This window comes from Pleurodeles waltl, chromosome 3_1, assembly GCF_031143425.1.
Source record: "Pleurodeles waltl isolate 20211129_DDA chromosome 3_1, aPleWal1.hap1.20221129, whole genome shotgun sequence".
NCBI classification, from domain to species: domain Eukaryota; kingdom Metazoa; phylum Chordata; class Amphibia; order Caudata; family Salamandridae; genus Pleurodeles; species Pleurodeles waltl.
Window position 1 is genome coordinate 280,246,249 of NC_090440.1, and position 24,426 is coordinate 280,270,674.

At 44.4% G+C, this 24,426-nt stretch overlaps 1 protein-coding gene across 1 annotated transcript in view; it reads right to left on the bottom strand.

The window, feature by feature from the left end:
• The window catches only part of MCEE (methylmalonyl-CoA epimerase), a 104,945-nt gene that overhangs the window by 43,790 nt on the left and 36,729 nt on the right, over window positions 1–24,426 (bottom strand). The window contains exon 2 of the mRNA XM_069222391.1: window positions 4,618–4,958. Within this exon, the coding sequence (XP_069078492.1) occupies window positions 4,618–4,958 (341 nt within the window). The remainder of the gene's footprint in view (window positions 1–4,617; window positions 4,959–24,426) is intronic.

Below are 24,426 nucleotides of genomic sequence, written 5' to 3' on the forward strand. Positions count from 1 at the left end.
TTGTTGTTGGCAATCAATTTGTTGTTAGTAAGGATCCTGGCTAGCCGCAGGGTGACTGCGCAGAAGGTTGTTGGTATGCTTTTTGAGTCATCTTCTGATCATGATTATGAGACTGATTCTGAATCTTAGGCAGAGGAGGAAGGGAGAGAATCTGGCAGTGAATTTTCTGTCCACGATGAATCTTCTGATGAGGAAGCCACTCTCAGTGCAGATAAAGGGCCTGTTTTAGAGGAGGACACTGATGTGCCAATAGTGCAGCAGCCTTGGGCTGAAAGGTTTCCCACTGGAAGACCTGACATCTGGGTTGCCCCATACATGGAGCAGCCACAGTTGCCTGCCTGTACTAGTCTCCCAGGGTGTAGAGTGAAGACAGAAAACTTTTTGCCTGTCAATTTCTTTGAGTTGTTTATGCACTATGTTTTTCAGAAGAGATTGTTGGGCAGACTAATTTGTATGTGGAGTAGTATTTGAGGGACAATGCTGCCAGACTTAGGCCACAGTCTAGCACTACCCAGTGGATTCCCTCAAATCTGGAAGAGATGAACAAGTTCTTGGGTTTGACTTTTTTGATGGAATTGATAAGGAAGCCGTCACTGGCTTCTTATTGGTCTACTAGTCCCTTGATGGCAACGGCTATATTTCCTGCAACCATGACTCGTAATCGCTATTTGCTTCTTCTTTGGATGCTGCATTTTGTTGACAATGCTTTAGCCTTGCCACGAGATCCCCCTGATTATGACCGCCTTTTTAAGATTAGGTCTATCCTTGATTACTTTGTGGATTGGTTTTCAGGGGTGTATGTTCCAGGCAAAGAAATAAGTGTGGACGAGCCTTTGGGCCCGTTCAAGGGTTGTTTGGTTTTTAGGCAATACATTGCTAGCAAGAAGGCACAGTATGGAATTAAATTGTATATGCTGTCTGAAAGTAGTACAAGTTATGTTTATAATTTCCGGGTCTACACTGGTAGGGATTCCAGTATTGACCCCCCTGGTTGTCTGCCCACTTTTGGAGTTAGTGAGAAAACTTGGTGGGAAGTTGGTAGACGACTGTTTAACAAAGGTCACTATTTGTATGTAGATAACTTCTACACTGGAGTGCAGTTGATTAAGGAATTGTTCAGAGTGGACACTGTTGCTTGTGGCACAATCTGCTCTAACTGGAAAAGGCTGTCCAAGGAAGCATGTCTATAACAAAACTTGAGGGGACAGTGCATTGCCTTGCAGAATGATAAGCTGCTAACTCTGAAATTTGCAGTCAGGAGGAATGTCTACATTCTAAATACCATCCATGATGAGAGTACTTCACCTGTGGCTGTTTGGGGTCAAGTTGCTGAAGTGCACAAACCTGTGTGCATTTTAGACTACAATAAGCACATGGGTGGTGTTGATAGAGTAGATCAGAGGTTGGAACTTTACACTGCTGTTCGTAAGTCCTATTTTTGGTATAAAAAGTTAGCGATTCATTTGTTTAATCTAGCAACTTTTAATGCTTTTATTGTGTTCAAGGATTGTTCCACTGAGTCAAAGATGAAATTTGTTAAATTTCAGGAGTCAGTGATAGAGAGACTTATTGGTGTGGATCATGCAAGAGCTCCTAGAGTAGCAGTGTCGGAGGATGTGGCTAGATTGAAAGATCGCCACTTTCCTGATCAGATTCCTCCCACTCCCAAAAAAGACTTTCCCGCTAAGGAATTTAGAGTCTGTGCCCAAAGAGGTATCCGGAGGGAGACTCGGATGTACTGCCCTGATTGCCCTTCAAAGCCTGGGCTGTGTGTGGCCAGCTGTTTCAGGAGTGACCACGCCAAAAATAATTTTGGGGAAATACCGTGAGCATAAACTGTCTGTTTTATATTTTCATATGTTCAATTAGTTAGTGGTTTCTTTGTTGTTTAAAAAAAAAAAAAGTGATGGCGGTGTGCATGAAGTGGCGCTTGGCTGGCGACGTAAACAGTGACTTGCTGTTGGCCACTGCAACACACTGCTAGCCAAACGCCAGTCCACACACTCCCATCAGCTGGTGTGATTGCTGTATCAGGCATGTGGGTGTGTGAAAGTGATGGGCCCTTGAATGGCGCTGTCTGTTGATGTGAGTGTTGTAATGTGCTGGACCAGCGGCTGGCGGCGTGAATGGTCTTGTGCATTTCATGTATGAAAGGTGTGTGAATGGACTGTAAAGCGGTTGGTGCCTTGATAAGGCTTTACAGCTCACAAGCTGTGAGTCATTGGTTCAGTTTTTTGGCCTTTCAGTTAATAATGCACTGCATTTTTGTGAAATCTCTTAATAATAAAATTTGATCTACTGAACCATCACTCACCTTCATGTCAAATCCAACCAGCACACCCGTGACATGCTAGGTGTATCAGGTGGGACCCCGACGATGATACATGCAATCAACTCGGTTGGTGGATGAGGGGTCTTTTTTACATAACCTAAGTGAGTTTCTTTTCACAATTTTAGTGTTTGGAACATCACAGAAGGATGTGGATACATCAAAATAATCTATTACAAAACCACCTTTTTTTCTTTGAGGTAGGGAGGACCAGCGTTTTTGGTCCGGGTGCAGCAGTCATCTAGGGAAACCAACCAAACCCAGACATTTTTTTAAACTAGACACCTGGAGGAGTCCAGGGAGGTGTGGCTTACATGGATCCCCCAACATTTTCTTACCCAGATTCCACATTTAGCGTGGGTATCTTATGTGGACAAAACGTTATGAGGGCCTAAGCTTGAACTGCTCCAAATAGCTAAAAAAAAAAAAAAAAAAAAAAGGCCAGGCACTTAAGGGGAGAAAAAGCCTGGCAGCGAAGGGGTTAAAGCAGAGGGGCCTGTGGTCCTAATAATGATAAATATCATTGACCCTTTGGAAGGTCTTGATGCCTGACAGTCAATCATCCTTCTAACCCTGAACGATTTGGAAATAAATGTTTTACAGGTACAAATGGAACAAATCCTAAATCCCAGTTCTGCAGTTGCTATGGTGACAAGCTGGGATCAGGTCCTGTGGGTTGGCCCATCCCAGGAACATTCAGACTGCAACCAGGACTTCATGAGATAAATGCCACTAACGTTAATCTCTGTGATTACCTACAGAGGGTGCAAACCCATTTCAAACATCAGTGTCCTTCCTGTATGTGGGAAGAACAGCTAGTTTCACCTTGCCAGTGCCCCCTTTAATGCTTACCACAGCACCAGCAGTCGTTTAATTTGCAACAGAACTCGGGAGAAGTTTTTTGCCAACCTAAAATCATCACTTTCTGTGGGTGGGAATTCAAATCCTGTGTTTTACCATCGTTATTTGGATGCTAAACTCAATGTGTATTTCTATAACATTTGTGGCAAATTCTCAGATACCTGGTTGAAACTCATTTAAAGATTTATCAGGGGTCCACTGTAAAGGCAAAATGCAAATTACCACACCAGAAATTACCACTTACATGCGGTATCAACCCACCATTACTGGTGGGTTGATACCGCATTATGAGTTTTTGGTCTTGTATTGGGGGAATACCAGTCAGGATGCAAAATTGCTACGTGTTTCCCCATTACCGGGCCAGTTGCTAGACATAAATTCTACCTGCCTTTTGCATGTGGAAATGTGTCTGGGTTTTGCTGCATCGGGCAATTCCAGGTGTGTCAAATTTTAGAAATTTGTAATCCCGTTTCAGTCACATACAGAAGTTTACATAAATAACTAGGTTAACGTTTCATTGGGCCCTCAATTTATTCCTGTTGCACCCAATGCCATTTACAAACTAGGACAAAGAGGTGACACATAACAACACAGCTTGATACACTGCAACATTCTCTATGAATAAGACCATAAACCAAGGGAAGATCAAGATCACCTGAATATTTGCAAAGACAGCCATGAAAATCTAGTCCTTCTGCACAGGATTTCGCTGGTACCTTCCCACAAATGTGTGGGTTTGCATCCCGGCCCCAGCAGGTGCTGGAACCTCGTTAGTACTGGTATTGATCATTTTAAATTCCCTCTACATTCTATGAGGTGTTGTATTTGAAAAAAACAGGTATTTGTAACTGGGCGTTTAGTTCGTGAGTGATTACTATATTTGGCATTCAAATCAACTACCTTGTCCAGAAATAAGAATCGAGCGCTCAACCTGGATACCTCAGGAAAATAAATAAAACAAATGGAGTAACTAGGGCCTTATAATACCAGTGGTGTACAATAGTGTCTATCATGAATATTGGCGAGTAAACAATTACTTCTTTATAACCCGGAGAGAATGTCTCACGTATTTCTTTAAAAAAATACATTTTGGGAGACAAGCTGTGATGAGTTTTAAGAGATTTGTTTAAAGAAAAAGGCAAGGTGGCGCGCCGTGCAGATGTTCTAGATTGTCAATGGAATGCTATTAGCAAATGATAAAATTGATAGGCAATGGGTGAGACTTGTTTTTGGATTTATAAGTAAAGTGGATATCTCTAAGAAACTGCAGCAAATTATAAAGATATAATCACTGCTGTATATAACCCTCGATGTAGGATCCTTGGTAACATTCTGTTACAGCCAGAGCTATTTTGAGGCGATTAACAATTTTTCATTACTCATTAGAAAAAACATTTTGATTTACGAAACTCTGTGGATGTTAATACCTCAATGCAGATGTGATGCATTCCTCCAGTCTTGTTTTTTCGTAAGAAACCCTCAATAGGGCTGTCTGCCCCTAAGGGATGGAGAAGTTCCAGCTTTGTGTTTCCCAGCTCCACAAAAACAGTGTAGACGCCATGTTCAGGGACTGGCACCGTCTCGCTCACTTGGGCTCCCAGTACGTCCTGGTACAGAGTCCTAGCCTTCTCCAGGTCAGGTACTGCGATGGCAACATGGTTGAGTCTACCCAGTTTCCACACAGAGGCAGGAATGTTCTGAGCCTGTGGCTGACATGAAGAGAAGGTCCGTATTGTTGTCACTGCCCTTTGTATTCTTGTAAGACACCCTGAAAATCAAATTGCACTTTGAAAAACCTCTCCTGAAAATCAAAACTTCTTAATTCCATTTCTAACCAGGCCTGCAGGTGCCTTCAATCGCTGCATTTGAGAATTATGTCTACAGCATCTGCTAGAGGCAAAAAAGTACACATGGCATAAAGTATTGCTCCTGTTCATACTAACTTGCTAATACTACTTTTTCAGAAACATTCTGATTTAATGCTGAAAAGGCGAAAGCAGTATTTCATGTGATCATGCCTGCTATTGAAGAAGAGTTAACATGGAATGGAACTTAATTTTAAGCCTCAGCTGAGCTGCAAAATATCAAATAAAACATTTGCATAATTATGTGAGCGGATTTAATAAATGTCAAGAAGCTGAAAATATATCCCTGAGCTGCATAGGCTGTCTGAATTCCTCATAGCTTTACACACTGTTATTACAAAGAAGCAGTAGGACAAGCACATGAACAGTGGCCTTGCTCAGTAATAGCTAACTGAATCATCTAAGGAATCTCATTATAATGATACTTGTCTGCTGTCACAGGCAAAACGGCAATGCCTCCTCCTGTACAAGTCAAATAAATTGATTTGGCGATGACTGTGTGGCAGAATACACAGAACTATTTATCAGTTCAGCCCTAAACAATCAGCAACAATGTGGTTACTAAATCTCACCTTGATAATTATTACACCTCACAATTGTAAGCTTTGGAACAAAAGCAGTGCCGTTTTAGGTCTGGCTTAACAGTGCAGGTGTTGTGTGATTATGCAAACAACAGAAAAAAGAACATTAAGAAGCATTACAGAGAAAGGGGCTTTTGTCTGTGCCAAATGTTTTCTTGAGCACAGTTTTTTATTGGGCAGAAGTTGTGTGCTTCCACTAAAAAGGATAACCAAATAAAGTGTTTCTGATTGAAAAGGAGTGCTTGTATTTCACCGTTTGACTTATGCCCAAGGGCATGCTCAAAACAGCATGGTTGCGTTCAAGGCTGAATGCCTCATCTGTTTACTGTGAAACGCTGCGAGATAGGCAGTTGGTCTAACTTATTTATTGTGAACATCATTTGTTAATGTCAATAGACATTAAAAGGTAAAGCTTGCAGATATGTATTTTGATACAGGAATCTTACAGATTATCATAAAAGACCACGGTTTTGGTCTATCCTATTACAAACCCTTAAATAGAAGCTTGCACATTAGAATCCATGTTAAGCCCTTTTCTGAAGGCTTGCTGTGGTATTCATAGGCAGAATGTAGAAACTTTGTGTACTAACGTTCCTAGGGAGCAATATTATGATTCAAATGAGGGCTGAAAGTTGGAGCAGAAGGGATCAATGTGGATGTGGTGCTGCAAGAATGTATCCTTCAAACTAGTTTTAAAATAATTATCTGGATATCATCCTGCCTTTTGGTGGTCACTTGGACTTGGAGAGGGGTATCGGTGGCCATGTATGGACAAAAAGATTGAGAGAGCTGTGAGTTACTGTGAAGAGTTTCAAATGTTTGACTCAACCCATGGTGGTGTATGAACTTCCTTCAGGTCAATGGGTTGATATTGCACTGGATATAGTTGGGCCTGTTAGAATTTTCTTAATTGGACAAGTGCTTCATAACTAACTAGATACGCACTCCAGTTGGAAAGTAGTGAAAGTTGTGAGGCAAGGTATAGTATTAATTTTCTTGAAGAGCTCTTTAGAATGGAAGGATACTCTTCCATCTTCTAGACAAATAATGGGGTGCAGTTGACATCAAAGGTTATGGAAGAATATTTGAGTGAAGGAAGCATAAAACATAGACAGACTACTTTATATCACCCTAAATCGAATGGCATGATAGAACACTTCAATAAAGTTGTGAAGGAGTCTATAGAACATTCTTTGCCGTGTGGTGTGAATTGATGAGGAAGGTGAGATTGTATAGGCTGACACCTCATTCTACCACAGAAACAAGCCGTTTGTGCTATTATGGAAAGTGGTTGGGTAAGTTGGAAAAGGAGTTTTGGGATGACAGTTATAAAGAGAAAGAAATGGAGAAGGTATTAAAAAAATGGATTTTGACAAACGCAAAGCACACATGTTACCAATGTAAAAGAAGGGGACTGGGTGAAGGTCAGAAATCCTCGTAAAGAAGGTGATAAAGTTATCTAAGAATGCTGTCAAAATGGATGATCACAGAATTTGGGATCTTAGTATGGTGGCAAAATATAATCTAGGAACGTCTGTGCCTGGGTCATATGAGACAAATGTGATGAAGGCCAGTGAAAAGAAAACTGGTGATTTTTGTGTTTTGGATAAAATACAAGTCAGCTGGAAGATTCACAGTGTTAACAAGAAAACCTTTTATTTCCAAGTGTAAGCTTAAAGTGAACCGAGAATCCCTTCAGAGTCTGTTCTTGAATATGTTTGTGCAACTATATGAGTGTATTGTAAAATATTTGTGGCTGTAAAGGGAAAATGCGTGGTATTCATAGGCAGAATGTAGAATCTTTGTGTACTAATGTTCTTAGGGGATAACTAATGTTATCATTCAAATGTGGGCTGGAGTATGGAGTGGAAACGATCAATGTGGATGGGGTCCCGCATGACTATATCCTTCACACGTGTTTAAAATAAATATCTGGATACCATCTTGCCTTTTGGTGGTAACTTGGACTCCACCCTTGTATATTGTTTGCCAAATGTAATTTTACATAAATTTGCAATTTCATGAGTGTATACCAAGTAACCGCATTTTGATAAAGCACATGCGGAATACAGAAGGGTAGAGCTAATTATGGTGATAAAGCAATGATACTGGTTATAGCCCTTGTCAACAGGCCATAGATTGTAGATTGGTAATTTGTTACATGGAATCTCACAGATTAATGTAGTAAGCAAGGGTTTTAGTGCTGGTTACTTACCCCCCACCTCCCCCCAAGATAAACCCTTAAGGTAAAAGATTTGCACTGTGGTCACCGTTTGCCTGACGGCTGCTTGTGAGAAAGCTTATGTTCGCTACAGTAGCCCCAAGACTTCTTTTATGGTGAGAAGCCAATGATAAAGGATGTAGGGAAAATCAGGTCTTTGGGAAAAGTTATGTCAGATGCTATGTAACTGGTCTATTATCAACAATTATGACAAAAGCAGTACATCTGACTTACTGGTTATACAAAGCATATGTTAAAGGCAATAAGCCCGTATGGGTGGATTGTTATTACACTGTGTTAAAGTCTTAAGACAGGTACTGCTTTACATGGATTCTCAAGGATTACTATAATAGGCAGCAATCTGGTATTGGTTACCGATCTGACAAGCCCTGGGGAAGATTTTCACTGTGAGAAAACTTGATAGGTCCTCTTGGGATTGGTTGGATATTGTTTTGCCAACTCTAATGGCATACAAATGTCTAATACTAAGGCATTATATTCTATTGTTACCTTTTATGAAACATATTCAATATCATAGGCCCATGGTAAACTGTACCATACTGAGTAGTTCCTCTGGACAAATTATGTCAAATGCTATAGGTATGATCTGTTTAGTATGAAAAATTACAATAAAGTCAGAAGGCTTCACGTATTTATTTATAGCTAATAGACCTTTAAGAATGAATTGATTTTACACTGTATTGATGCCTATAGACAGTCTCTTTGCTACATGGAATCTCAGTTACTGTACCGTACATAACACACAGGGTCTTTGGGCCAGTTCTCTTCTTTCTGAATGCCAATTACATTCTGCATCTCCCCAGGACAACGTTCCCAGTGGAGCAATGGATTAATCCATGTCTGCCATTGGCTCTATTGCCCTGTGAGTAACAGTATTTTGCCTGATTACTTGTGCCCATCTGCCTGAAAATTAGAGTGCTTCATTGCCCAGTCCATTAGTTTTCCTATTTTTCCTTTTTATAGGCCCCCTTTCATTTATTTCCTTCTCTTCTTTGCCATTTAGCGCGTTCTGGTGCTCCCCGGATAATCCAAAAGGACCACTTGCTTGGCTGCTGTTTTTATCTGCAATGTGCTGCATGCCGTGTGCCCGATATTTCTAAAGTGGGCCGGCCATCTGGGAATGGTATTGTAAGTAGTGTATAAATGGTTTACCATTCCAAGACAGCCACAATATTTAGAAGCATTCTGCCGGCCACCCTAGACCAGTATAACAGTGAATTTCAAGATAGCTGTCCAGTGCAATGTTTACTGAGCGGCGATTTTGGATTGATACTATGTATCGCATTTCATTGTTTTTGACTCCAAGATGGCCAATACGCTGCTACTAAATGTGGAGTCTATGTTGGAACTTTAAAACAATAATACACTACATACAATGCTATGTCAAGACAGCTGCCTTTTGCTATGTTGAGTTTAATTTGTGTATAGCAAGCACGTGCACACCAAGTTGACAGCATGTTTTATTTTTTTCAACTTTATTCTTTTAATGTATCTTCCATATGCTTGTTGTAGTTGTGTGTCTATTTTGTTTTTTACTGTGGGGTAAGTGGGTGAATGCAAGAATGAGTTAGTGGGGGGGGGGTGAATAGAAGTATAGGTCAAGGATGAGTAACACAAAGTAACATGCATGAACTCCAAGTGCCAAACTCATGAGTGACTTTAAAGGTCTTTTTGTTATAAGCCAGACCTATTGGCATTACCAACGCCTGTTGTTTTATGGCATGTTAAGCACCCCTTTATCAAGGCTTTAGCCAGATTTGTCATGTCTCTATAGTTTTTCTGAGTTAGGATGCAAAGACCACCAAAAATTATTGGTTATGAGGCCTAAGCTGTAACTCAAACAGTTGGGCAGTTAAAGGGGTAGAACTATCAGAAACATATTATAGACACTATACTCAAGACATTGGGCCATATGTACGAACACATTTTCCCATTGACACAGAATGGGAAAAACCCTTTGATACATCTGGCCCATAATGAGCATTCTGACATGATACATTTTGTTCCACTAATTACAATATGTGTTATGTACTTTTTTGTTGCATTCAGACATTCAAAATTCATGACCCCTCAGAAAAGCAGACCTACCTTTAATTTTTACAACAAAATAGCTGTATCGTTATGAATGTGGTCACCCTCCCACTCTGATCTGCCTGCCTCCAACTATCCTCAATAGTAGGATGGATGTGAATACTCCTATATACTCCACCTACAGCAGCACCTTGCCCTTTATTCAATCTGACTTCTGTTCACAAACATCAGGATTTAAAAAAACAAAAACAATTATTAGTTTTCAATTTTCGGCATTCTCCAAAAACAATTGTATAAAACCACATACTATATACATCAAATATGTAGGTACGTTAAATGTGTTGTCACCCACTTTGTTACACATTCAGCCCATGACGTGTCCACCACCCGCTCTGTATCTCATTATGTTTTCGGGGTATCTCCGTGCATCATAGATCAGCTTCTCCTGGTGAGGACACAAGTCCATCCCTCTCCCCGTTTCTCCAATGAAGGGGGCTCCGACAGCTTCTAGCTGCGGGCAATATCTCTTGTAGCCACACCAATAAAGGTCCTCTCCAGTCTCAGTACTCAAACATCCTCCAGGAGACCCAGTAGGGCTGTTCTAGGACCAAGAACAATCCCACAGCTAAGGCGCTCAGAAAGAAGGACAACACAGGACAAGACCAAACCATATGGAAAAAATCAGCCTTGGGTAGGGAGCACCTCGCGCATGTGGCCTGGATAGCGTGGCCTGTATGCTGCAATCACTAGGGGGGTCAGATAGATCATGTGGAAATAATTAAGTTGAAATATTCAGAGGCATGAGAAGATTGCTAGTTCTCTAGGGGCCATACATGCCTCCGGCCAATCATCACCGTCCAGTTCTCCCGCCCATGCCTCCCATTTCCAACACAAAACCAGGAAGTGATCAGGAGCGTTAACAATCAGGCAGTGGTAGATCCTTGAGATGCCCCCACTTTGCCCATTTTCCCCAACAGTAGTTTAGCCTCAGGTGGTTATAATCTGGGATCTGGGAATCCACGGGATGTGGGCAAGTAGTACTGGAGGTAACGGTAAAATTGTGTGCAGGAGAGCTAGTACAGCTCCTGCAAGTCCCGGAACAACATCAATGTTCCACCACAACTAAGATCTTACAAATATGTTATCCATATCTCATCCCAGTATGTAAAGCCCTGAAGGCCTGACGCGTGATGCAATCATGTACCTCTCCACCATGGTGTCGTGATAGTAAGCTTACAGTCTCAGCTAATAAAATTTAGAGCTGCCCTTCTTCCAGCAAAGCAGGATCACCCGGTTACAGTCAGGGAGAAAGTGGGATATCGGTTCACCATAGAGTAGGCTCAGAAGACTAGCCAGGCTCAGGAGATGGAGTTCCGTCCTATGCGGGGTCATCCCACCCCCCAGTAAACCAGTCATTGATCATTGCGGTTTGTGCAGCAAGGTAGTACCCATAAAGATTAGTCATATGAAGGCCACCTTTATAAGGGGATTTCCTAGCAGAGGTGAAGGCCACTCGGTGGCGCCCCCCTCCCCAGGAGAAGGCGGTGATCCTGCATGTTAGTGTTTGGAACCACTTTCGGGGAATCCGGTGAGGGAAATCTGCATTGACATACAAAAAACACAGGAGGCACATCATCTTAAACAAGGATACTCGCCTCAAAGGATTCATAGGCAAGCAGCTCAATTTCCGCAGGCGTCCATAAGGGGCCAGGTCTGGGAAGTGTGAGATACAGAAACCTAAATATTTGAAGGAGATATACCGTATCAGGATCTCAGGGCACCAGAAATGCCATCCCGCGTAACCATCAACCGACACCAACCAACACCAACAGTGACATGGTCATGTTGATCAGTAGGCTAGAGGCTTCAACATACAGGCAAAGGATTTCAAGGCATCTATGATCTGAGGATTGCGGGTGCTCAGGAATTATGTGTTTTTCAGGACTCCTTCCCAATGCCATCCCTGAATCTGAGAGTCGCATCTGATAAGGCACTACAAGGGTTCAATCACTAGAGCGAACAGTAACGAAGATAGGAGACAGCCCTGACCGGTGCCTCTGCGAATTGGTAAGGGCAAGAATAACACTCCAATTAACTGGACCTGGGCTATAGGGGCATTGTATATCAGGCCTATGAGTCTACAGAAGTAAAACCCACTTGCCGCAGCACAATCTCTAAGAAGGTCCACACAACAGTGTTGAAGGCCTTTTCAAAGTCAATTAAAAGTGAGGCCGGGGAGTCACTCAGCCAGCACGACTATGTAATGACAGGCACTTCTGACAGGCATGATCCCACATTGATCAGGCTGGATTAGGTGAGTCAATGTCTGACTCAATTTAGTCGCTAGGACCTTTGCAAACTCTGATTTAAAAAAATATATATTTTATTGCTTTTAACAAAGGATTATGTTGCATTACAAATACAAGTACTAAATTAGACCCAACTGGGTGTACTAACCCCCCTCCTCCCATCACGCATTTTAGTCCGTCATCCATTATTCTTGTTGCAACTTTCATCTGCTGCCAGGAGATTAGTCGGTGTTCATTGGTGTACATTATGTCGTAGTGATTGTTGACTGTACGGAGTCTGATTCTGATTCAGATGTATTATCCTCTGAAGTGGAGGCATCCATTGTTTTTAGATTGTCCAGTAGTGCGTCCCAGTGTTTGGCATTGTCTCTAGGTCTTTGACCTTGCAGTGCTTCTTTCAGTAGTACAGTGCTCTCAGTTTCGGCCAATTTTACGAAGGCATTTTGCCATCTGTCCACTAGGGGACCCCTCGGATCTTTCCAGTGAGAAGTTATTTCTCTCTTTGCTAGTATTAGCGCCAGATCTACGAGCCTATTGGATATTTTTTGTGCTGAGAGGCGAGTGAAATCCCCTAGTATTTTTGCAAACTCTTTGATGTCCCCGTTTATGAGAGAGATATAGGTCTGTATGAGGAGCAACAGTCCGCGGGCTGGTTTGATGTATGTATCATCACAATAGTGGTAGTATCTAGGTCCAGCGGAATGAACTACACTACACCGCTTCAGTGTAGAGACCCAGTAGATGAGGTAGCAAATGGGTCCAGTAGTGTTTAAAGAATTCAAAAGGGAACCCATCTGGGCCAGGGGTCTTCTCCGAATTAAAATCTGAAATGGCCACATTCAGCAGACACCTGGACACTTAGCCTGCCACTTGCCTGTGGCTTACAGTTCCTGCTTGTTCCAGACGGATCCAGTGACACCCCAAATGTCTGGGTTTTTCCACCAGGGTTTTTCTGACTGGGTTTTCCAGCTCACCCTTCTTCCTGCCAACAGAAGCCCAGCCCAACCTAAGACCTACTTAATGCAGGCCGCAGCGCGACTGTGCTGCGGATGTGCGGACTGGTGCACCAAAGGCAAGTATGTCTCTGCCTGTCCACGTTTGGACCCCGCCCAGCGCCATGACCCCTGGCCCTCTTTCCCTTCGAAGATACACTATCGCAGAGCTCAACACCCTCTACCCCTGGTGTCCCAAAAAACACCACTACTGCGCCGACTCATGCTCCACGTTAGGACTTTCGACCTGCACCCACTGCCACTTCACCTGCCACAGCACACACACCAGCCCACCGGCCAGTTCCACCCGGAACACACCACAGACACCATCCGAACATAAACAGCAACTCGAATGTGCCCTTCTCAACACACGCTCACTATGCATGCTGTTCAGTATAGGGAAAGATGCGGAAGACATTGTAATGCGAAGGGTTAATTAGCTTGAGCAGTGTAGATGAGTGTAATGCCTGTTGAAACCCCCTCCCAAACATTGTGGAAAAGTTCATGATATTATTTTCAAGCTTGTTTGTGTAGAAGACTCCGTCTCAACCTTGAGAACGAGAGTACAGGGAGAAGATGGAATTAAAACAAAGGCTGGAGTAGAGCAGAGCAGCCAAGTACTGATAACATAGCTAGAAAATGCCAGAATGAGATAGAATCCAAGCTTCGAGTTTTTAAGCACTGAAGTGTGGGTGAGGGATTTGGAAGCTCGCAGATGGAACTGTGGAAGCTGCCATGGCCCAGCGCTGCCTCCCGGTTTGCTCGTGGTGCTTGAGGGGGAGAGTGCTTCCCAGAATGTGGACTAAGTTAAGTTTCCATACAGGGATGAAAGGCCTTTGTTTCTCTGCTCTATTATTATGACTGATTATTTATGCTTGCACTGTGTTTATAACCTGAAGTATTCAGCTCGTTTATATTTTGCTTTCTAAACCTCTTAGTGTGAACTGCTACAATAACTGAAACATGCATTTTGGTGTGCAGTAAATCAAAGCTTATCTGAAATATTCAGTTCGTTTATATTTTGCCTCCTGAACATCGTAGTGCAGTAATTGAAACATGCATTTTGGTGTGCAGTAAATCAAAGCTTATCTGAAGTATTCAACTCATTTATATTCTGCTTCCTGAATATCGTAGTGCAATGCATTTTAGTATACAGTTAATCAATTCTTTGCTTATATATATAAATAAATAGATGCTTTTCATTGCTATTCTTATTCTACTATTGTTAATGTGCTTAATGCCTACATTTTACCTGCAATTCTAGTAAAGCTAAATTGTATTTATAATTGGCGTGTGGTCCTTCATTGAGCGTCCTTATTGACTTATACCGAACAGGAGTCAACCAGTCACCTGGATAAGACACATGCATTCCACCAAATTATGGGACCTCATTGCCACCCTCACACCCAACATCATGTTCTTCACAGAGACGTGGCTCAATCCCACATTGATCCGAGACATTGCCACAGCGATCCCCAACAGATATAAAATCACTCATCAGGGCTGCACCAACCAACAAGCCTAGAGGAGGAACGGCCATCATCCACAAAGAGACCATACACTGCACCACCACCATAGACACCACCACCATCCCCTAGGAACATCTCAACTTCAAGCTCCAAATGGGCAACAAAACAACCATCTGAGGCACCCTCGCTTGCCGACACCCATGCCCATGTTCCAGCTCCTGCAACACCATCACAGATTTCATTGAGCCCCTAGCCTTAGACTCCAAGGACTACATCTTCCTCGGCAACCTGAATTTCCACACCGATGACACCCAACAACACTGCGCACCTTCTCAACAGTATGAGCATTCTTTGATTGACCCAGAGCATCCACGACCCCACACATGCCGCTAGACACACACTGAGCCCATTTTCACCTCCTGCAACTGCGTCAAATACAGCCATGTCACAGAAGTCAAATTGACGATCACTCCATCGTCCACGTCAGCATCTCCAGCCCCCACACCTCCACCCCCAAGATAACCAGCGCACCCCACCGGAGATGGAACAAAATCTCAGAGACCAGTTGGGTGGACCCAGGGAGTGAAAAACGTCAATGCCTGGATCACCAACAGCATCGTCCCCATCAAGAGCAAAATCCAGAGAAAATCCTCCAAAAAGGCCAGCTAGTACACCCAAGAACTCAGGACAGCGAAACAAGACAGCTAACAGTTGGAGAGGAGCTGGCACGCCAGGAAGGACACCTCTAACAGAGCAGCCTTCAAGACCTCCCTTAATCTCTACCACCACCTGCTGAGAGCAAGAAAGAAGACAGTTCTTGCCGCACACATCGGAATCAGTGCCAACACCACCAAGGAACTTTTCAACATTGTTAGGGAATCCTCCAACCCAGCCCCCAGCTAAAACAACATCATACCCTCACAGGAGCTGCGCGACAATCTCGCTCACTTCTTCAATGACAAGATCACAACCATATACAGAAACTCTGAATCCAAACCCACACCTACGGACTTCCTCAACAGATATGTCATCACTGTAGTAGAAACGAATCACACACTGACCACCTAGAACATCCTCTCCATCCAGGACCTCATCTTCACCATGAAACTGATCCACTCTGGAGCTCCCACAGACCCATGCCCGCACCACATCTTCAACCTTGAAAACCAAAGGGTCGGCCAGGAACTCACCATCCTGCTCAACACCTCCATCACCACCTCAACATTTACCGACTGTGAAACACGCCAAAGTCAGACACTATTCAAAATACCCCTCTGCCAACCCCAGCAAACCCAAATACTACAAGCAACTTATCACATACCTAGAGTAAAACCAGCTACTCAAGTCCTCCCAATCCAGCTTCCGCAGCAATCACAGCACCAAAACTGCCCTGATCGCAGCCACCGCCAAAATCTAAACCCTTCTCGGCCGAGGAGAAACAGCAGCTTTGAACCCCCCCTCGGCAGCCTTCAAAATCATATCCCACTACATGCTGATCGAAAGACTCTACCACATCGGCATCCAAGGGGACGCACTCGGATAGATTACCTCCTTCCTTACCGGAAGAGCCCAGAGGATCCAGCTCTGATCTTTCTCCTCCAAACCCAAGGAAATCACCAGCCCCTCAGCCCCACGCTCTTCAAAGCACATATGACCCCTCTGGCCAGCATCGTCCGATCCCACATAATTCCTACGCAGTTGACACCCAAATCATCCTCTCACTCACCGATGACCCCTCCACCTCCAGAACCACCTTCCACAGATGCATGACAAGCATCACTGACTGGGTGAAGAACAACTGCTAGCAGCTGAACACAGACAAGATGGAAGTAATGACCTTTGGCAACAGCACCAACATGGAACGACTCCTGGTGGTCATCAGGTCATCAGACCTAGGACCTGCACCCAGTCCCTCTGACCACGCCAGAAACCTCTGAATCATCATTGCCTGGTTCCTCACTTTGCACATGCTACGTAAGATCTTAAAGTGGCTACCCCTACACACAAGATGCACTGTCATGCCACAGGCCCTCATTACCAGTGAGCAGGATTACGGCAATGCCCTCTACTTAGAGAGTTCACACCATACAGAACACCACAGCCAGACTCATCCTCAGCCTTCCCCGACAAACCCACATCACACCCCACCTTAGGCAACTACACTGGCTCCCCGTACAGAAGAGATACTAATTGAAGCTGCTGACCCACGCACACAAGCCTCTACACAGCCAAGGACCCGCGTACATTAACCACCACCTGAACTTCCACCAACTGTAAAGAAGACTATGCGCTGCCTCCCTTTCACATGCCCATACTCACCGCATCTATTGAAGCAGAAGTAGAAGTAGAGGACTCTCCTTCTCTCTCCCATTCCAGCAAAAAACCTGGAACAGCCTCCCCACCCACCTCCGGACCCTCACCTCACTTCTGGAATTCTGAATGGCCCTCAAGACCTGCCTGTTCAAATAAACTTCCGGGATATGCAGGCGCCTAGATACCCTATCAGGTGATTAGCTGCGCTTTATAAATTCTGATTGATCGATTGATTTCTTCAGCAGTGAACTGTTATTCAAGATCATTGACTAGAGAAGGGGGGGAAATCGAGGCAAGGGGATCTCCTTTAGCAGTGCAGATGCTAGCTCCTGTGGGGGCACAGGGGTCGCTGCATAAAGACTTGTTATTAAGTTGTGAAGACTTGCGCAATCTCAGGCATACTCTTTCAGAGGGTACCCTGAGAGTTTCGAATGGCTGGTACTATCCTAGTCGAGGCACCTTGAGTTTTCAGCCAGTATAGGAGTTTGCTAGAGTTGACTCCATATTCATAGACCCACTGGGTCGAGGCTCTTCAGCACTGCGGAGTATCCTTCAGGGTGATCTGTTTCTATATAGACCTTGCCAATGCCAGCTGACGCTCAGTGTTGCCAGAGGCCCAGCTGTATGTCTGCTGCTCCAAACAGAGGATCTGGGCTACCAGGCCCATGATATGTGCAAATTGGTGTGTCTCCATTCCCCTTATATACCCAATTTCAGACCCCACAGGGTGGGCTTACTGGATGCCCACAGGGTTCCAGCAGAGGGTACCGTGTTACAGTGGAGCTTAAAGGTGGTCGGGTGTTCCTCCTCTATAAAGTTGGCGCAATGTTGGCCTACCAGGTTAGAGGCACTAATGTACCACGTGGGTCTCGGGGATTGTGAGGGGGTCCCATTTCTAAGCGGAGAGACATGCGATCGGAGAAGCATCAGCAGTCAGTTTACACCCTGTCCAAGTAGGGACCCTCACTCTAGTCAAGGTAAGGGGGATACCCGGCTCAGATAAACCATGCTTACCCCCTTGGTGGCTTGGCACGAGCAGTCAGGCTTATCTCAGAAGCAATGTGTAAAGCACACAGTAATACAGTGAAAACAGCACAAAAGGACACCACACCAATTTTAGAAAAATAGCCAATATTTATCTGTGCAAAACAAGACCAACATGAGAAAAATCCAACATACAGAAATAAAGATATGACTTTTGCAAGCATTAACTTAAAAATACAGTTTCTTGAAATCGATAGCTCCATCTGGGGCTATCACAGCGTCATGAACAACAAATACAACAGTTCAGGCCAATCGCGGGGTTGTGAGCCAACTACGGTGACAGGAAGACCCGCAATAAGTACATTGGAAATATAGGGCTTCGTGGTCCTCACAATGAGACCCGGTGTGCAGCATAGCTAGCGTCGGCAGGCGTCAGTTCTGGAGGGTGGTGCAGGGGTCGTCAGGTCCTTGATGTCACACGTGTTGCGCTGAAGTTGATGGCATCGGGGCTGCGGTGTGAAGCGGGGCGGCGCAGTGAGCGGTGTATCTATGTTGCAGTGCAGGCAGCAGTGTCACCGTTGCTGAAGGGCTGTCGTTGGTAGGACCAAGGCAGCGGTAAAACATGGGGTGAACTCTGTGTGGCACCCTCAGATAGCAGTGCAGACAGGGGCATCCATTGACAATGCTGAAGTCGGTGGCGCTGGCGTCCGTGGTCCGGGGTTGCAGTGCGGGACAGGACAGTGCTTCGTGTACCTCATGAGCTGTGTCCTCAGGCCACAGTGCAGGCAGAGCGTCTGTGCCAGCGTAGAGCCGCGGAGTCGGGGATACCAAGCCTGCGGTGTGACTGAGGCAATGCGGATTGCGGGGCCCACAGTGCAAGCAGGTGCTCGGTGACAGCTTCAGATGGCGGCATTGGTGAGACCAGGGTTGCAGTGCGAAGAGGGGCACAGCTCTGTGCGGCATCGTCAGGTCACGGTGCAGGCAGTGGCGGCATCAACAGCGTCGTGGTTTTTTCTCTGTTGCAGCACAAAACACACAGTCACCAGTGCTGTAGGCAGATGAACCTGAAGTCTTTGATATCCCTGAGACTTCCAACAGGAGGCAATCTCTACTTCAAGCCCTTGGAGAAACTTCACAAGCAGGATACACAGCAAGGTCCAGTCTTTTTCCTCTTTATGGCAGAAGTGGCAACAGCAGGCCAACCCAGTAAAGCACACACAGCAAAGGGGCAGTACTCCCCCTCCAGCTCTTCTCCTTAGCAGAAGTTGCTCTTCATCAAGAATTGTTCTAAAAGTCTGGGGTTTTGGGTCCATTACTTATACTCATTTCTGCCTCTGAAGTAGGCAAACTTCAAAGGAAAGTCTCTGTTGTTCAAAAGATCCTGCGTTGCTCAGGCCTGACCCCAGACACACACAAGGGGGTTGGAGACTGCATTGTGTGAGGACAGGCACAGTCCTTTCAGGCACAGGTGTCAGCTCCTCCCTCCCCACTTCAGTCTAGCAAGACTCATCAGGATATGCAGGACACACCTCAGTTCTCTTTCTGTCACTATCTAGAGGAGATTCAGAAACAGCCTAACTGTCAGTCTGACACAGACGTAGATTCCAAAGGCAGGCAGAGGCACAGAATGGTTAAGCAAGAAAATGCCCACTTTCTAAAAGTGGCACTTTCAAACAAACAATCTAAAAACCAACTCTACCAAAAGATGCATTTTTAAATTTAAATTGTGAGTTCAGAGACCCCAAGCTCCAGATCTCTATCTGCTCCCAATGGGAAACTGCACTTAAAAGATATTTAAAGGCACCTCCCATGTTAACCTACGGGAGAGAAAGGCTTTGCAATAGTGAAAACCGAGTTTGGCAATATTTCACTATCAGGACATGTAAAACACACTAGTACATGTCCTACCTTTTAAATACACTGCACCCTGTCCATGGGGCTACCTAGGGCCTACCTTAGGGGTGACTTACATGTATAAAAAGGGAAGGGTTGGGCCTGGCAAGTGGGTGCACTTGCCAGGTCAACATAGTGGTTCAAAACTACCCACACAGACACTGCAGGTGGCAGTTCTGAGACATGCTTACAGGGCTACTCACGTGGAAGGCACAATCAGTGCTGCAGGCCCACTAGTAGCATTTGATTTACAAACCCTGGGCACCTCTAGGGCACTTTACTGGGGATTTATTAGTAAATCAAATATACCCGTCATGGATAAATGAATCAACAATACAATTTACACAGGGACCACCTGCACTTTAGCGCTGGTTAGCAGTGGTAAAGTGCGCAGAGACAATAAACCAGCAAAACAGATCTGAAAAAATAGGAGGAAGAAGGCAAAAAGTTTGGGGATAAACCTGCAAAGAGGGCCATTTCCAACAGGTGGGATTACAGTGAACTACATGGAGGATTCCTATGTAGAGGCGGTGGACGGAAGCAGGTGAGCAAGTGATCCGACGGCAGAAGCAGCTGGAACAAGCCTCAGCTTTGACATTAAGAAATCCTTTGCTGAGAGAGTATATTAGAAGCATTAAGAAATCCTTTGCTGAGAGGGTATATTAGAAGCAAACAACAGGTCATAAAATGGAATTAGGATGAGGATGTAGTGTAATGACCAGAGCTGCAGACTTTGGAGCAAGCAATCGCGTTCGAATTTCAGCACCAGCTCAACATCCAGTGATTCCGGGCAAATCACTTAATCTCCCCGTATCTAAAACACAAGAATGCGCGTGGAGCTGTTTAATATAACTTGTGCTCATGTAAAGCGCTCCAGTACCTTCAGGTAGAGTACTCTATTTAAAACTATAAAAAAGTAAAATGCTTTCAACCTTTTTGGACTTAGATATCTACAATGAAAACACGTTCAGGTAACAGGTGCTAAGACAGTATCAGCATCCAAGCAGGATTTCTTTGGATCGTTGATGAAATATAGACATTAACAACATTTCTGAAAATGAGCAATCAGCAAAAACGTTTGTGCAAACACTGGGGGCAAAAAAATGTACTAAATACATTTTTGCTTTCTCACAATGAATGGGACGGAAAAAAGAAAATTTAATGAGTAGTTCCTTTTATTGTGTTTCAAGAACATACTTCAAAGTGGTTCCACAAACAAAATGAAATACTAGGTGAAAAAAACAACAGATAAAGACGCAAAAAAATAGAGGTGGGCAAGCCACTGAAAACTAGAGCCAGATGCCTAGCTCAGCTCAAGGTCCTCTGAGAAATGTAATCTCAAATCAATCAGAGCTTTCACAAGGGAGATGTGATCTAGTGGAATAGACGAATCTCAGCCTCACCTCAGCTTTATGTGACTCACCTTTTCTATGTGCCAAAAATGTGTAAGCTACAATTGTATCAGGTTTCTTCTATGCAAAAATGTGGTTTCTGTCTTTCACCTTAAAGACCATCAATTAAAAATAAAGCATTCATCTTTGATGAAGGCATACACTTCTACGGGCTATATTGCATAAAGCGAAACCTGAAAACCTGGGGTCAATACCACTTTCCCTGCTTTATAAAAGTGTGTGGTCCTAAGCGAATACTAAATTTCGCAGCGCCTTTTTCTTCATTTTCAGGTATAACAACACCTTGTAATCAGATGCGCTGTGCATGCTTCTGTGAGCAAGAAAGTGTATCTGTTTAGAGACGTTCATATTGAACAGCTACGAGTTCCAGATTGGACTGCAAATAATTTAACGAGGTGTCTAGCATGTGTCACCCAGTCAGATTTTATCAGCAAACCATCAACCCCTCACTATGGGAAAAAGAAGACAGACGACTTTGAGCAGTAGACTGCTATTGTCTGGTGTCAGCTTGACTCTCGTCTTCTCAGGTAAGCATGAGCGGCATGCTCTGCCAGTGGCTCACAGCGAGGTACATTCAAATAAGTATTGGCACTGTGATCCCAACTTGTTGGGGCGGAGGGGGGGGGGGGGGGGAGAGGGGGCGTGGCATCCTTGAATGCAGACACTGCTTGGGTAATGTGATCTGTGACCTGATAAAAGGACACAATATTCTACAGTTATTTTGTTGGCCTTTCACTTCTAGGTACAAACATTTTAAAACAAACACCTAAAATGAAAAGTACATACAACCTAAAAATAAAACATTGGGAATTGCAGTCTTACATTATGGCAGCTCACTCAGTTAACGCGATCAGTGAGCATGCCAGTTTGTGTAATCAGCTAGTTTCAGAATTAAATCCTGTTTTGCCCAGAGCGGGAAATAAATAGTGACATGCATACTTATAAGGCTATTAAATCCCAGTCTGTGACTAACAGTGGTGTGAATATGCAAGATACTATTTAAAAATTGTATTATCCATAGTATAATTTAATGATGTCCCGGAGGTGCTGAAAGGGAACGGATCAGGAATTTCTGAACTGTCAAGCCGCATGAGAGGCAAAAATTAAAAGAAGAAACAAGTCAAGTGTGCAGTTGGCAAATTAGCAAATCGAGGCTGCTTGGGAACCAATATGGGTATGGCTTTAATTGATAAAAGTCATTTGAGACTTCATGGAGTCAAAGATGTAGAGGTAATGCAAGCATGCTACCAGCTGAGGTTTGGAATGTCTCCTAATAGGGGCAGCTCAGAAAAAAGGTGTGCACCAGTGACAGTCTGATTGACATATACCAAAAATAAAAGTTTTGAAAGCACTTGAATTATCTTAAACACTACAGGTCTGATTTAGATTTTGGCGGTACCAGTCCAGCCGTCGGCTTTACGACTGAAAACCCATCCCCGCCATGAAGGCCCCCCCACTGTATTTAGAAGTAGGCGGTCCCATAGATATTAACTCTCCTGACTCCCGCCAACTCTGCCTAGGAATCCCAACCGGTCGCACAGGAAAGAGTGGCTGATGGCGGGACTTCAGCCACACTTACCACTGAGAAGATCTGGATGTTCCATACCGCCAAGCAAAAAGTGGCAGTCCGCCCTCCACTTCTTACTTGGTGGATTGGGGGGGGGGGGAAGAAGTGAAAGGGGTGAAAACTCACCTTTTCTCCCAATTCAACTTCTGTTTCTGAGTGGACACGTCTGGACAGGACCCTCCGTCGTTGCTGCCACGGGACCACAGAAAAAACATGACCTCCCCATCGCTGGACTCAAAGGTAGGCAACTCGCATTGGCTGTATACATTGGTAGGTCACTGCACATGGGCACAGGACCACTGCAGACATGTACAAGTCACAGTAATTTATTTTACATTCCTGTCACATGCATATGTCACGGTCACAGGTGGGGACACAAAGGTACACAACACAAATCAAACACATACACAACAGTCATTATGGCGTCAGTATTCATTGCCAAGTGAATGCTGGCACGACAATGATGGTACATTCACACTTGTCAACTGTGCCAATGTGTGCACGTTGCAAGGAGACATGTACCTGTTATACTGACTTTAGTTGTGTGTGTGAGTCAGTAAGTGTATATGCTGTGCAATGTAACTGGCTGGGTGAGGTGGAGGGATGATTAGTGGGTGATGTGGTTGAGTCAGTATGAGTGCCTTTTGTATGTGGCATGGATCCTGTGTAGGCCGTGTTGTGTTGCTGTGTTCAGAACTCAGGTACATGTTGTTTGGCAGTCGCCGTTGTGATGTGTGTAGTGGTTGTGTTTATGTGTGCACATGTTTGTGTAGATGAGTGTGTTGGTTGGGTCTTGTTTGGGTGCTGTGTCACTAATGTGTGTATGTCGTGTGATGGATGTACGTGTATACATGTTTGCAGCACGTAGGTGTTGTGGTTTAATTGCAATGGATAATGGTGTGTATGTGGTGCGTTGTGTCATGTGTGATGCAGTGGGACGCATGTGTGAAGGGTAGAGTGAGTGTGAAACTTACCTCTTTTCCACAGCCACTGGCATTGTCCGATGTCCATTGGGGCCAGCAACATCCTCCCTCCGTCAGAAAAACTGCCACCAGTACACCACCTGTCTAACTGTAACATCTAAATATGGCAGACAAGAACCTACCTCCCTGATGGCTAGAAAGAGCAGTTTGTCATGGTGGTCTGCGGCTCAGCCACAATACATCTAACTAAGGTGAGTGGAAGACCGTCAAAGTGACAGTCTTTTCAGGCCCGCATCAGACACGGCTTGGTGGTGCGACCGCCAACATCTAAATCAGCGCCTACATTATTTTGCACATTTTATGGCAGTCTCCCCTCCCACTCAATGACTCTAATCTGGGATTAGTTGATTTCACCAGGGTTAGGAGTTTTATTTGTGCCTAAACGTTACTGAAATGGTGGTTGAGGGCTGATAGTAAATGGGCTCTTTGGGGTGCAAACACATTGCTGGCCAAGCCATCAAGGTGTCCAGCCTGCTTCCTGATCCCCAAGACACAAAAAACAGTATATACAGTTGAAGGGGGGCTGCAAGAGGCAGTCTGTGAATTCACAGGACATGGATGCATCATGCAATGCACATGTGATCTCCAAGAACCA